The sequence below is a fragment of the Phragmites australis genome, chromosome 22 (genome assembly GCF_958298935.1).
Source record: "Phragmites australis chromosome 22, lpPhrAust1.1, whole genome shotgun sequence".
NCBI classification, from domain to species: Eukaryota; Viridiplantae; Streptophyta; class Magnoliopsida; order Poales; family Poaceae; genus Phragmites; species Phragmites australis.
Window position 1 is genome coordinate 13,559,812 of NC_084942.1, and position 16,298 is coordinate 13,576,109.

At 42.9% G+C, this 16,298-nt stretch overlaps 1 protein-coding gene across 1 annotated transcript; it reads left to right on the forward strand.

The window, feature by feature from the left end:
* Window positions 1-12,726: 12,726 nt before the first annotated feature.
* On the forward strand, window positions 12,727-13,537 carry LOC133905508 (signal peptidase complex subunit 1-like). Its single transcript, XM_062347317.1, has 2 exons — window positions 12,727-12,956; window positions 13,120-13,537. Exon 2 carries the CDS (start codon window positions 13,129-13,131, stop codon window positions 13,426-13,428), a length of 300 nt encoding a protein of 99 aa, XP_062203301.1. The 5' UTR covers window positions 12,727-12,956; window positions 13,120-13,128; the 3' UTR covers window positions 13,429-13,537.
* Window positions 13,538-16,298: the final 2,761 nt, after the last annotated feature.

Consider the following 16,298-nt stretch of genomic DNA (forward strand, 5'->3'; position numbering starts at 1 on the left):
AAGGAAGGGAGCCAAGAGAAGAAAACTAGGAGGGGATGAATCCAAGCACTTGGGGGAATGAACACTTCAATTCATTAAGAAGACAACCATATTTTCAGTAGAATTATAAGATGGTTTCCTTATAAAAAGCCCTCACCTATTACAAAGGCTATGCTCTTCTTTCCTCTCCTCTAAAACCTAGCACTCAAAGCACAAAATGGCTGGCTGAATCCTCCCAAATAGCCCTACCCCTCTATTTATAGGTATAGGGAGGTTGCTTAGCTCTTAAGATTCCTTGTTCCCAAAATAACCCTCCCTTCCAATGACCTACTACCTACCATCAGGGCATTTTGGTCCATTTTGTGCTCCGTCCATCGGATGGCCATGGCGCCTTCATGACTTACCTTCGTGATGACACCATGTGCACACCATGCTTCCACGGTTTTGAGGCCAAACCGCAAAACCGCCTCGCACGTTTCTCAAAGTGTGACTCACTGTCACTTGCTATCACCTCAAGCAAGTATCCCAATGTCGACACATGTACTCCATCTTGCGATGTTGACCACTAGCAAGTCTCTCCCGCTCTCGATCGCTCGGGTCGCCTTGTCACTTGTACCGGCATCTCCTTCACTTGACTTTGTCAACACATCATTTTCATCCACCTTGCTATGCTTTGCTTGATTTGTATATGCACAGCTAGGACCACCCTTGACTGCGCCCAGCATCCTCAATCATTCGGCACCAAGCACTCCGCTTGGCCTCGATCATCCTATCGTCACCCACCAAGTTGCATCCATCACCTCCACAACATGAGACAAGCACAAGCATATCTCTAATTCCATTATAGATTAGTCTATAATCAAAATCTTCAATCAAAACCTAACATCTTCAATCTGGCGTTGTCACCTTGAAGGGATCGGTGACGTCCTAAGAGGGGGTGAATTAGAACACTTAGAACTACTTGGCTCCAAAAAGTACACAAGATAAACCTATATTAATTTCTATCTAAATGTGCTCTAAGTTTATCTAGTGTGTCTACTCTACCGATCAAAAGAGCTTGCAACCTATCTAGGAAGGTAAATTGCAAGAATGTAAATGTAAAAAAATAAATAAGGTAGAGAGAGTAAACTCGGCACAAGGATTTTTATCTCGTGGTATCGATGGCATGAATGCCACCCCTAGTCCATGTTGGAGCTTCACCAAGTATATGCTCTCGGTCGGCACCTGGTCACGGCCTTTGAGCCACCAAGTCACAAAGACAAGGTTTCCACCCGGATGAGCCACCAAGCCACCAAGGCAAGATCTCACCACTAGCCTCTCTTCCAGTTCCTCACTGCCGTGATCACTTCGGAGCTTGAGCCACAAAGGTAAGGGTCTCCAAGTCCCCGCACAATCATCTTGATGCCGCTCTACACAAAGTCAGAGGGTCAACAAGTTTGCCGGTGAGTCACCAAGACTCTAAGGTGCTGGCGTACCAAGAGATACATTGTTGGATCACTCCTTGGTCGACTCTGTAGGCAGCAATCACCAAGCAACATACTCTCTAGGCCTTTAAGCACTAATCACTCTTTAATGGTGTGCTTAATCGTCTTGGATGATCATTTTAATCACTTTGGTGGCTTGAATGTTTTCCCAGGTGTATATGAACTTCTCTAGACTCCAGCACAATCACATGACTGAGTGGAGAGGTATTTATAGCCTCAAACCCGCACACTAGCCGTTAACCCAACAGCTCTAAAAAGTTGTTAACACCGAATGATCCGGTGAGAATAGTTGTACTAACATAGGATCATCTGGTGAGTACTCTCACAAACTACTCGTTGGAACCCCCACTCAAGCCTCAGTGAACACCGAACACTCCGGTGTATACATCCTCTTCATCACCGGACTATCCGATGAGTTATCCTGAACCATCCAAGCCTTTCCTTCTTCTCTGTGTAAATTGCTCCGGTGTAAGCATCTGGAGCACAACACTTCATCACCGGACTATCTGGTGCCTTGAACTTAGTTCTCCAACACTTGGCATCCTCTCTGTGTAAATTAGTCCGGTGTGTATCTCCTCTAGTCATCGGACCATCCGGTGGGTTCAACTTCTTCTGCTTTGCTACAAAGCTCACCGGACAATGAATAGTGCCAAACACTCAACTATCCGGTGAGTTCATCTTAATTTTCCAGTACTTGAATTCTTCTCTACATGAATTAGTCCGGTGAGCACATTTGTTTATCACCAGACCATCCAATGACGTCTTCAGCCCTCTATCCCCCTTTTTCAGAAATGCTCCAGTGGGTTCAACACAGTGAACACCGGACCATCTGGTAAGGTAAATCTTCCTGGGACTTCTCCAATTCACTCAAACTTTGTCCCGGCTTCGGTGACTTCTTCATGTATTGCATCTATGAGATCTACTAAAATATATTCTTGACAAACATGTTAGTTTCATTAACTATATTGTCTTTAATCACCAAAATCACAATCATGACCTAATAGAGTCATTTTTGCTACACACCTCCTCAGAGCCAGATCATTTGGTGTGTTCAATCCAGCAGATCGGCCATCTTGCAACCTCTTTGTAAGAAATGCTCCGGTGTACACTTCATCCCATCGCCGGACCTTCCGGCGAGTTCACTTTTACCAGGCCATCATTCTGCAACCTTTCTGCAAGAAATAGTCGGACGTGCATTGCTCTCCATTACCGGACCATCCGGCGAGTTTATGTCCACCAGAGATGACTTGCAACCTCTCTGCAAGAAATGCTTCGATGTATATTGATGCCCATCACCGGACCATCCGACATGTACATCAATTTCTGCCTCTGGGATGAAAAGCTCTGGCGTGAACCTCATCTGAACGCTGGACCTTCCAGCGTGTACAAAATCCCAAGCGCCGGATCATTCGGCGTGTACAATTTTCCTGGACTCAAAGATAAACACGTCAACTCCATATTTCTCTACAACTTTGGTTAGCCATGATCATAATTGCAACACATATGCATGCTCGTGCAACCCCAAATCAATAAAGCAAAATAACAATATTGTCAATCACTCATCACATATAAACCAAGGCACATTTCACCTTATGGGATGCTTAGTTTGAGAGATAAATCCATTCTAGATAGGATAATCCACTATACATTCATCTAATAAATTTTGATGGGATGATACCATCCCTCATGCATGTTCTTACAATGAATGGGTGATGATACATCAACATATTTCATTTCTCCAACCAAACATATGGGTTAAGAATGAGATGGTGATGAATCACCTTCATCAAACCAAACATTAATTCATCCCATAGATCACATCGGGCTTGGCCACTAGCTTGATGTCCTTTATGGTCAGTGCTCGAGGATATATTCTAGAAGGAAAAGTATGCATTTTTACCTTCGTGATCCACAGTTAGAACCTCTAGCGGGGTCAGTTTAGACTGGAATAAGTTAAAATTAGTCATGCAACCATGGCAAGAATGGTGTACGCAATATTACACAAATAATTTTTTTAGTAGGCGGATTACAGTCGGATTTTTTAACCAACTGTAGTAAAGCTATTACAGTTGGTTCCATAGCTCAGACCGACTCAAATTGATCATCGGGCTAAGAACCGACTGTAATAATGCCCTATTACAGTTGGTTTATATAAATATGTTTGTTTGCATGTTTTTATTGAAATATTCAGAAATTCATAAAATATTAATACGGAGTCGGATGAAAAAATAATTTATATAAAAATTGTAGCACTCGATGAGATCTACAACTTTTAGTTCACAACATTTTCATTTGAAGTAATTTTGGTGCCCAAATAATTGATAAAAAAATTCAAACAACAATAATCAAAAGTATTTCATTCCTCTCAGCAATTAGTGATAGGTGAAATGCGTGCAAGGTGAGTGGTCACATATTTGACTCCCACAAACCGCATGCTTGCGTATTTTATGTGAAAAATCACATGGTTTGTGATTTACGACGTGCGGCCACACAAAAATAAAATTGTAATCTTTTTTATTTTTTAGCACCGAAATTATGGGGATTAGTATTTAGTCCAACATTATGGCCCAAAAAGGCCCACGTCCTCCAAACCCTATTATATATTGCAGGCCAAGAGTTTCATCCCCATACTCAACTCCCGACGTTTCCACCTCCCCTGATTCCCCTTCTTTCCCTCTTGTCACGCCTCCCGCTTACATGGAAGAGAGCATGGTGGCCTTGCCTGAATGTGCACCGAGGGCAACTTGTTGACCTCATTCGAGAACAACAGAGGTGAGTTTAGTCACGGATGGCACTGCGGCGACAAGGATCGGATGGCCGTGGTGACTTCGATCGCTCCTCCTCTACGGCGTGCCCTGTGTGCGACACACGACCGCTGCTCACCCACCCAAAAAGTATGTGTTGATGCTCCTCCCCCACCTAGATCTTGCAGTGTATCTGTGTAGGACCAAGAATGACAACTAGAGGGGGGTGAATTGGCGCCTCAAAAATTTCCTCACATTACTCATCGGATTCCATCCGACTACCAAGACTCACCAGGTAATTCCATTACCTGGCTACCCAACCAACCCTGATCCCATCTAATCCTTAAGAAATCCAAGTTCGCTCTTGTCCGTGAGCATGGCTGATCGACCAGATAGATACTCTGCAAAGTTTGCACAACTTTCCCCACAAGTCGTGATTCTCGTGTTGCTTCACACTTCCGAGGTGTAGAGTCGGGATCTCACTACAAGGCCTTTACAAAGCTCCCGCCAACTTGCAGGCACCCACTGAGGTTTCACAGCTAATAGACAATTACATCGATGTAGAAGCCCCCTCTTGTGCGACTTAACCGTTCAACGGTGCCCACAGAGTTAGAGGGGTGGCTAATTAGTTGGTCAGGTCGTACCCATATAGACCTCGTGGTTGTGTGAATTCACTTGGTTACATGTTCAAGAAACGGTTCTTAGAACCCCACATAGGAACAAACACAAGCCTGCTGTAATAGCGCCACTTCAAACCAACCATCCTAATAAGATCCCTATACCATGTTGCTACAAGATTACCATACCCATTTCTGGTTGTATAGACATTAGTCAATATTAACAATTTCCCCAACTACGACTGCACTAACATATACCACCCATTATAACCCATGGTTAAACAATGGCGACAAGGAATAATCACACAAAGCTACTAAACCTTAACATAGAATTTCCATTTAGACAAGCATGCAATCAAAGGATCAATAACTGCACATGAATCCTAAAACAGGGTCAAAATGTTCAAGGACACTTGCCTTCAGCGGAGGGTTGCTCAAAGTCTTCGAAAGCTTGATCTTGAAGATTCTCGAACTGCTCACCTCCTAATCGACAATCCGAAAAAAGCACACAAAAGCAACCTCTAAGGACAGTATAACAAACAGTACTAAATCTAGGTAAAAACATATAAAAAGATTCTACACATCGCTATAAATATTTGAGCATGAAAATTGCCCAAAACAGAGCTACGAGTAAAAAGTATTGAGCTTTTGAAGTTTCAGGGGCTTATCTGCAAATTTTACTTGATTTTTAGAGAAAAACCCAAATTGATTTTATACTGAAAATTCTGATTATGATGTCAAAATCAAAACCAATTTAATTTTCTATTGGAAAAGCTTATGGAATTGGTCTACGGACCCATGGACCATGGTCTGGAAGGCCGATCCATGTCCACGGTGGGCCAGTTATGCAAAACGAAGGGGTATGCAATATAGGCCGTTGGATTGAGATTGGGCAGCCAGGGTTCAACCGGGGCTTTGGCCGGTGGCGCTGGACGGGGAGGCGGCCGACGGCGGTGGAGTTGCCGGTGCTTCATCGGAGTAGCGCCAAATCATGCTACCAGCTACAGATCGCGACAGGGAGCGGCACAAAAGAGAGAGGGTGACACAGGGGGCCTTTACTGCGGTTTCACGACTGCGAAGAAGGTCTGAAGGTGGCCAGCGACGGAGAAGAATGGCAGGTGGACTTGGAGCTCGGTGAGGGTGGTAACTGGTGGCATAGAAGCATCGAGGAGCGGTCGAGAAGGTCCTCCGGTGGCTCTGCGACATCAAGGAAGCAAGGACCGAGGTTAAAAGGGCTCAACCATGGAAATTTTGGGAGGCGGGGAGCTCTCACCGACGATGGCAAAGACAACGGCGTTGAGGTTGATTCCGAGCAAAAAATGAGGGGGAAATGGGTGGAATGGGTGAGGAACGTCGCAAAGAAGATGATGGCCGGCTTAAATACTCAAGAGAGGGACAGAAGTGGTCGGATTTGAAGGGATTCGGCCGGCGGGTTAAATTCCATAATTGAGACAGTTTCCAAACTTGAGAGGGTTTAAGGAGGGGGAAATGGCCGGGAAGGAGGGAATATGGGGGCGGGGATTTTGTCCATGCACTTTAATCGATGATTAATGGTGCGGGAGGGCAGCGATTTTGAAATAGTGCGTGATTTTGGGGGCGTTTCGGCCGGCGGCGGGAGGTGGAGGAACGGCAGCTGGCTCGACGGGTGGCTTGGCTCGGCTCGGGCAAGGCCCACTTGGCGGTGAGAGTGGAGGGAGGGGGCGCCTTGGCGCAAGAGGCAGGCCGGCTCGACGGCGCAACCCAGCGCTGGGAAAGGGAGGCGGCCCGCTCAGGTGGGGGAAAGGAGAGAGGGGAGGGGGCAAAATGTGGGCCGGGGAGAAAAGATTTGTCCCAAGAGCATTTTTTCCAATTTTGGAAATCTTCTTTTTAGATTTTACTTCAAATTCAAAAGGGGTTTTTTTAAAACAAGAGACATCTAGCGAATTTTTGCAAAACTTTTCCACATATAAAAACTTATTGTAACTACGACGGTATGAATACATCAAACATATATAACCTATGTCAAATTTTAATTTAGAAGTTAATTTATTTCTATTGAACAAAATTTTACAACTCCTATTGAAATTGTAGCAAATTTTAAACTATTTCAATAATTGAAAATTTTAGGGTGTTACAAACCTACCCCCTTTAGGTTGAATCTTGCCCTTGAGATTCGGAAGGATCGGAGAAGAGATGGGGAAACTCGGCCTTCAGATCATCTACTCTTTCCCAAGTTGCTTACTCTTCTGAGTGATTCTTCCACTGCACCTTGCACATACGGATTCGCCTGTTTCTGGTAACCCGTTCTGACATGTCGAGAATCTTGATCGAATATTCATAGTAAGAGAGATCTTCTCGCACATCTAGTTCTTCCACTGGTAACTGCTCTTCGGGACTCTCAAACACTTTTTCAACTATGACACATGGAAAATATCATGCACTCCTGAGAGTTGAGGTAGTAACTTAAGGTGGCAAGCTACTTCTCCTCGTCTTCCCAATATCTTGTACGGACCAAACCAAGGTGAAAGCTTGCCTTTGACCTTGAATCTGCGTAGACCTCTTATTGGTGATACCTTGAGATACATGAAGTCTCCTACTTCAAATGTCAATTCTCGGCGTCGATTATCTGCATAGCCCTTTTGTCTTGATTGAGCAGTCTTTAGATTATCTTTGATCTCTTGCACTTGTCTTTCTGCTTCTCTCAGAACTTCAGGACTGAAAACTTGGATTTCGCCGGTCTGGTTCCAGAACTACAGGGTTCTACATTTCCTTCCATATAAGGCTTCAAAAGGAGACATCTTGAGGCTAGCTTGATAACTATTATTGTACGAGAATTCCACATACGGCAGATTCTTGTCCCAACTATTACCATTCTTCAATGCACACGCACTCAACATGTCTTCAAGGATTTGATTTACTCTTTCTGTCTGTCCATCAGTTTGCAGGTGATATGCTGAGCTAAAATTCAACCTTGTATCCATAGATTCATGTAGGCATTGCCGAACTATGAGGTAAACTGACTACCACAATCAGATACAATTATCTTGGGTACTCCATGCAGACACACAATCCTCGACATATACAACTCAGCTACTTTCGGATCTCGATAGGATTCTTTGACTAGGATAAAGTAAGCTACTTTTGTCAACCGATCGACTATAACCCATATAGAATCATATCCTGACTGTGTTCGAGGTAGACCTACAATGAAATCCATGCTGATTTCTTCCCACTTACCTACCACTAAGGGTATTTTGGGTCAATTTTCTCCTTCATCCATTGAACTACCATGGCACCTTCACGACTAAACTTCGTCTCAACGTAAGCTTTGCGATGATACCACGTGTACTCCACCCTTCCACGATTTTGAGGCCAAACCGCGAAACTGACTCGCACGCTTCTCAAAACGTTACTCGATGCCACTTTCTTTCACCTCAAGCAAGCATCTTGATGTCGATACGTGTACTCTATCTTACGATCTTGACCGCCGGCAAGTCTCTTCCGCTTCTGATCCCTCGGGCCGCCTTGTCACTTGCACTGGCATCCCTTCGCTTGACTTTGTGAACACATCATCTTCATCTATCTTCTCATGCTTTGCTCGTTCTCCATGTGCACAGCTTAGGACCACCCTTGATTCCACCCGGCCTATTCGATCGTCCGGCACCAAGCACCCCGCTTGGCCCCATCATCACGTCATCGGCCGCCAAAATGCATCCATCACCTGCACAATACAAGACAAGCAAACACATATCTCTAACTCCACCTCTAGTTAGAAAAAATCAAAATCTCTGTTGAAAGAGACATTGCACAGAAAATGTTAACACTGGATGTTTCGGCGTTGTCACCACCTTAGCGCCGTATCATCCGGCGTGTTTAATCTAGCAGACCGACCATCTTGCAACCTATCTGCAAGAAATGCTCTGGCGTGTTCATCATCTCATCGCCGGTTCAAAATTGTAGCAGTAGGGTATAATAAACATAGGGACATGCTATTTATAAGGCAGCATAAATAAGGAAGTTCATAGTCGACTATGCAGGATTGTTGGATGAGCAGCAATCTCTATTCTTTTTCTTCTTTAGCAATGCAGTCGTGCTCCCCCAACCTACCCTCCTCGCCCTGTCTTCGGTGACCTTCCTGCCACCAGATTCACCACTGCCACCCTTTGACACACTAACCCGACATTGCTGGGCTATTTCTTCGCTGTTGGTGATATGCCCTAGAGACAATCATAGAGATGATTGTATCACATCCATATTTATGTACTTTTGAATATTGTGTTATTCGGTTCCTTGGATAATTATCATTTACATTGATTAGCGAGTATGTGACTTGTTTGTGAAGCTCTTTATTTATTGTGATGTTATTCTAAATGATCTCTAGTCTTATACACTACTACAGAAACGGTGATCACTACTGGTTCAAAATTGGCATCACTGCTAGTTTTTTAACCAGTAATGAATTAGCGATAGTGATAATCATGAATTATCACTGCCGGCTTATGAATCAGCAGTGATAGTAAGTATCGCTGTCGATTCTAGCCTTAAACCGGTAGTGATAATACAACTATCACTACCAGTTAGAGGCTTGAACTAGCGTTGATACTTACTATCATTATTGGCTTAAGGCTCGAGCCGGTAGTGATAATCTATCCATATGTCCAAAAATACTCTATCGTAAACTCTTCAGCATGGGGGTCTGCCTCAAGTTTGACATTGAGATCAAACTTGAGATAGAGACTCCATGCCGAAATGTTCGAGGTAGAGTATTTTATATGGCAAAATATCCGTTTTACATCTTGTGGTATCTGCATTGCAATAGTACATCTAAATAAATGGCAAAAACACAATCATCTTGAATAAAATGTATTTTCTATCACTCATTTAGATATGCTTATTGCCACAATCTAGCTTGAACGAATGGTAATACCTAAATCTATATTCATAGTGGCAATAGTAAGCCTAAATGAATGGAAAAAACACAATCCATCTTCAACATATTTATGTTTTTTTGCCATTCATTTAGATCTACCTATTGCCATAATCATCTTCACACAACATTCATGTGCGCAGTAGAGACGGAGAGAGGAGATGAGGAAACAGGGAAGGCGTGCAGCGATGGGGAGAGAAGATGAGTAGACAGGGAGGGCGCGCAGCCGTGCATTGGCTTGGGATAGGCCGGACCTATGGGGTAGAGGCAGCCGCAATGGAGAAGACCAGTGAGCCGTAGTGGAGGCTGCACTTCAGTCGCCACTACCCCTTGGGAGCGACTTCTTGGGATTGAGAGCACGACAGAGGCTGGGAGGTCAAGAGGTGGATATGGTGACTAGCTCGGAGGATGCGTGGAAGCCGGTCATAATGGGTAGAGGCGGCCAAAATGGCGATGGTGACCGTCGCACCACTTCAACCGCCACTACCCGTCAGGAGCAGCTTCAATCGGGAGATTGGAAGCAAGTGAGATGGGGGTTGCACGCTGAGGGAGATGGGCTCTATTTGTAGATATATTATCACTGCCAATTTGGAATATGAACTGGAAGTGATAATAATTAACACCGCCGGTTCATCATCGTTAGTTATTGCTTCGTTGGTGTAGCTTACGAACCGGTAGTGATAAATATTATCACTACCAGTTTATAATATAAACTGATAGAGATTAATATTATCACTGCTGGTTATTAAAGGCATGTCTTTTTATGAACCAGCAATGATAATTTGAATATCACTGCTGACTCTTGCTGGCTAGACTTTTTATGTGCGCCTAGAGCTCACAAACCAGCAATGATATATTATCACTACTAGGTATTACTTAACCAACAGTGAAAGGGGAGCAGGGATGACCCTTTTGTAGTAGTGATGTCACATTATGTGGGACAATAATAGTTCATAGACTACCATATGTATTGATTGATGATCATGTTTCATGGATCATAGATATGGAGATATCAAATCAATAATGTAGACACCTGTTAAAGAACATGGTGTTGGATAGGCCCATCTTGCGATACTGTTGGGATTGTCATATGATGTGTCATCAGTTATAATTTCAAATTGTGTACCTGTAGGATCCTTAGATCTGAGATCGTCATTGATTCTCATAATGTATAGTTGCACACTTTGGGGCTATCAAATGCTACTCTGTAACTGGGTAGTAATAATGGTAGTTTTCGGGTTTGCCACGAAATATGTCATGGGGTGTTAGCAATTAAGATAGAGTTTATGCCTCCTATATAATGAGAGAGATATCTCTGGGCCACTCAATGTGGTTGGATTAGAAAGTGCATGGCTATGCTAATGTGATTAAAGAGTTAATTACAAGTTTAGTAATCCACTACTAGATTGAGTGAATGATCGAGCTATCACAAGGATGACACGTGTATCACATTTAGCTTGACTGGTATTATGAGGCAAAGAGATTAGTACATGTGTATATCAAGGTTCAGCTGATATGATCTTTATATGTACTCAGGAGTCAAAATGTCCTCCTATGGATCACTGTTGATTTCGGTTCAGAAAAGGATTTTAGAGTTATGTCATTTATACGTGAACCTAACGGGTCACACACTTAATGGATTTGAACAACATATACGGATTGAATGCATTAGTGAATTTGATTGGATTGTGATCCATAAGGAATTAGAGTCTTAATAGGCCACCAACGTGGAAGCACATTAGTGGGATCTATATAAGGGGAGGTGGTGGGGAGGGCGCACACGGTTCAACCATTCTAAACCATAGTCATGCGTGCAATGCTAGCACACCGGCACACGACGTTCCACCCCAGGACGTGTAGATATCATAGAGACTCTACAACAACTACGACACTGATCGGCTTGACAACTATTTGAGGAGGAGATCCGTGGAAGGGACGATCATCTTGCTAAGTTCGACTACTTACTCTACATCGACGCGTATGATGTTAAACCGGTCTGCTCCAACTCTTCTTCTGTTGCATTATGCATCTAGTGGTAATGATATGTAATCCCCTACTCACATGGTTTTCTGGTTGAATCTGATATAAAATTATGTTTTATGCTATCGTAGCTTACTCGTTCCCCAATATTCGCTTCCCCCACCACTAGCACCATCCACCCCTAGATGAAAAACTCGTAGCTCACGAGCTGACTCGGCTCGTTTTTGTCTTTGGCTCAGTGCAATTTTTAACAAACCACATTCATTATTTAGCTTGTTTCACTAATCAGCTGACTCGAGCTAGCTTGCAAGCTGCTTGCGAGCCTAACAAACCGAGGGAGGCCCAACACATCGGCCATTTTGCTGAAGCCCAATTGAGATTTTGGGAGGCTCTGAGCCCACCTAATAGCCGTCTCAAACTCTCAATCCTCTATCACAAGTCTCGACTAGTCTAAATTGTACATGCCAGGATAACCCGCAAGATAAGGTTTCAGCATTGGTCACCATCACCACGCCGGCGTGCCCACGCCTGCCCTCTCACGCCGGCCATTGTGCACACGCCCACACCTGCTCCCCTGCCACCATTACAGGCCACTCAACTTGCTTGATTTATTCAATAGGATGTGATCTATCGTATGTATGCATGCTTCTTTATTTACAAATACATATCCTTGTGTATGAAGTGGTAAATTTTAGCATAATAAATCCACTAGCTTAAACTTTAAACTAAAGTTGTGATGATACTAAACAATATCAAGAATAGAAACAAAGAGAGCAAACACCAAAACACTGAAAATACGAACTGAAAATTGTGTAAGTTCGCGAGCCTAATGAGCTAGCTTGAGCAGCGGTTTTGCTCGTTTTCTTAACGAGCCGAGTTGAGCTCGACATCTAAGCTCGGCAACGGTGAAAAGTTGGCGTTTTAATCCTCAATCCTAGCCTAACCGGCGAGTGAAGCGTTGCGTCGACGGTAGGCATTGCAATTTTCTGGCGACTGCATTGTAGGAAATGCGATAAACATAAATCGCATTGGCAAAATTGTAAAAAAGGATCCATAAGTTTTTGACATCCAGATTTGGACGTGTAGAACTGAAGCAGAAAAATATGAAATATGCCCCCCTTCGCATCTGCCTAATCAATTCTCTTCCCCTTTCCCCGGCGGTGACGACTGCAGGCTGCCGATCCAGTCGACGCCGCTCCCCTTCTTCCTCCCAGTTCACCGGCCTCAAGCCATCTCCCTTCACTAGGTAAGGAATCGCTACCTCGATTCGTCTTGTTCCGCAAAGAATCTTTTTTTCGCTGTGACCAATCAGATCCGAATCGTTCTAGCTGGGATCCATCCAAGATCCGTCCCTTTTTCTTGGATCAGCCATCTGACCCGATCTTGTTCCCCCTTCTTGGTGCGAGCAGGCGCAGAGGATGGATTGGCAGGGGCAGAAGCGCGCGGAGATGCTGATGCAGGTGCTGTTGGTGGCGTCGGCCGTGGCGGCGTTCCTGGCCGGGTACGTGCTGGCGGACTTCCAGCTCATGCTGCTCGTCTACGCCGGCGGGGTCGTTCTCACGGCGCTCGTCACCGTCCCCAACTGGCCGTTCTTCAACCGCAACCCCCTCAAGTGGCTCGACGCCTCCGATGCCGAGCGCCACCCGCGCCCGCAGGTCAGCGCCGGCGCGGCCGCGGGGGCGGCAGGGGGTAAGAAGAAGTCTGGGAAGAACAAGTAGTTGGTCTTTCAGAGGAATGTGTGTGCTTGATTGATATAACTCAGCTTGTTTCGATACTATTCTCAGTACTATTGATTATGAAATATTGAGATATTAGACAATTTCGGTACTTATGGTGCTTAGGTTTAGCTGAAAGTTAGCTTGCAATATTGCTTGCTGGTTATAAGTTACATTTGATTTGATGATCCAAAAGAATGGTAACATGCTTAGTGATGGTCGTGAACTAACTATAGCAAAAGAGCTTCCATTGATTTCAAAATAATCACGAGGGTTAGTAAAAGAGTATTGGTTGCATTTTGGCGCTTCAACTATTACAGTACCTGTCCTTTAGGAGAACATATTGCATAGTTGCAGTTCAAACCCTTGATTATGTCATCTTTCCATTATTCTAGTCGAGGCTCTTTTCTATACACGAGAAGGTAGCACCTTTTTGTGTTTTTAGTATCTGTGTCTTCCACTGCACTGTCCTTTCAATACTTGCTCCGTTTCAATAAGCTGTATACTTACATTTTTTTCTTGTAGTGCTACACATATTATTAAGATATCACTTAAAATATAGTACTTATAAGCAATATAATATGCATGTGTCAAATTGTTCAGAAACCAGGTCTTTGTTTATGTGATGGGCAATATTTGTTGTTTTAATTTCACTCTTATATTCATTTGTCAGTCTCGTAGTGATCGAACCAAACATCTAAACATGCACCTTGCTTGTAACCTTATTTATGTTATCAATTAGGTCTGTATACGGTCCCCATGGATATTCTATAGGGTCTGTGTCCATTTGTATGAATGTTCATTGTAATACTCACATGTATTTGTTTCTCTAGGGGTTGAAGTTGGTATCACCTGATCGATTCCACCCAGTAGTGTGCCTTACAATACAACCTATTACCTATGTAGTTTGACATCCATTTCTACCCACTTTTCTGTATCTATGAACCTGAGATGAACAAAATCGGTGCAGTCTATTTGTAAAGTAACTATTTTTTTCTTAATCACGAGTTACATGCTTATTTATTCGGTCAAATCAGGACTAGACAGAGACACAAAACAAAATCTATCTCATTGGCCAGGAAATTGAACCTACCAGGCAACTTACAAGTAGCAAAATTGATGAAAACTCAATAGAGTAGTTTGTTCTCCACTAAAAACTAGAGAAAGAAAGAGTCACTAGTTAAGGCACTGGCACTGGCAAATATAATTAGTTGTTCTCAATATTTTCACTGTTTAAATTGTCCAGTTGTCCTTGGGATTTGTCACTTTGAAAACTGAATATGGTCTGATTTATTCCTTAAACTCTGTTAGGATTTTGTATGTTGTGCAGCACTGTGTGGAATTTTGTAGTTACGGTCTTACAGATGAAACTTTCCTTAGGTACTGCTTGACTTTCATAGCTGAGCCCTTCATTACATGTAACACACAACATGGCACTGTTTACAAAGCTTATTCTGATTTAACACAACAATATTAAACTCTAATGTTATTGTTCTGTCACATACTGGGTTCCTTCTGTTTGCTCTATATACGGAAAATTGAAAACATGCTTTTGAAACTCCAGCAAATAGCAAACTAGTCTGACATGAAATTCAAAAAGTAGTTGTATTTATGCTTCAGCATCTTTACCACCAAAGCACATAACAAAATTGTAAGGTAGAATGTAGCTGTGAGGGAGTTGATGGGTTTGAATTGTTGATGACTGCTGGCCGATTTGATTGGTTAACTGTACTGCAATCGCCTTGCACGGTGCAGATAGATTGTGGGGGGAAGTCACCAGATAAGAATTGGATGGATCATCAACCACAGTTAATTTATTTTGTTTATAGAATCGATAGCAAATTTGACATACTTGCGTGAAAATTAATTTTTACTGATACTGTTTCTGTATCTGTATATTATTTCTACTGAGGTTGGGTGGCACATAAGGGTAATATATTGATTATTCTTCCTGGAGAAATATATGTAGCATTCTCCTTTTCATGTTCATGTTATCTAAGCGGTGCACCAAAGTTAAGGATGTTTTGCATTGATGAATTGACTTGATCCCTCAATAACAAAGTTTGGTTTAGTTGAGCTACACATGATTTGGATCTTTCAGTAGTAGTGCAGTTAAGTTGCTGGATTTACACTAGATTTGACTGGTTTATGTTACTATGAATTGTCAATCTAAAACTAAAGTGAATTACTCTGATTGTTATATTGCATTACAGATAAGTTCAGATGTGTCAGTCTGTCACCAAATAATCTTAGTAAGGGAAGTTTTGTTCAAAATCATGTGTAGCCTTCGTAAAGTCAAATAATAGTTTTTGTGAATTTTTTTCTTTTTGGTATCCAGTCTATTGCTGGGAGAGAGGACATACAAAATAATTTTTGTCAATATTGGTTTGCTGTTTTATTTGTTGTGTGTTCAGTATGTTCTCAATAGGTTTCATGTGCTTTAATTGTTTGAGGCCAAATACCTTGTTTAGGAGATCTTCCAACCCATTCAGATTCTTAAGGAGATGCTGTTTTCATCTTATCTGCTCGTGTGAGCACTGTTCTCAATATTTGGACACTGAGTCCATTCTATTGGTAGAATTTTGATGTTTGTATTTTGTAGCCAACGCTGCGAATTTCATCTCTAGGAGATTCCTGGGTTATGATATATTGATATTTGTAGTAATTATTGCACATGCTTCATCATCTAAAGTGGTGTTCTGTTTCTTGTTACTTGCTTACCTTTTGTTGTGACGTCTTTGGCACCTTCGTTGATTTGGTTCTCATCTGGGTTGAAGTAACCTACTAATTTGACACCTTCCATGACGAAGGATGAATCCTGAATCCTTGGGCTATGCTTCAGGCCTCGTAGTAACTGTGTAGGCAACAACGTG

Bases quoted from the DNA above. Each gene is read 5' to 3' on its own strand.
- LOC133905508 (XM_062347317.1), top strand. From the start codon at position 13,129: ATGGATTGGCAGGGGCAGAAGCGCGCGGAGATGCTGATGCAGGTGCTG.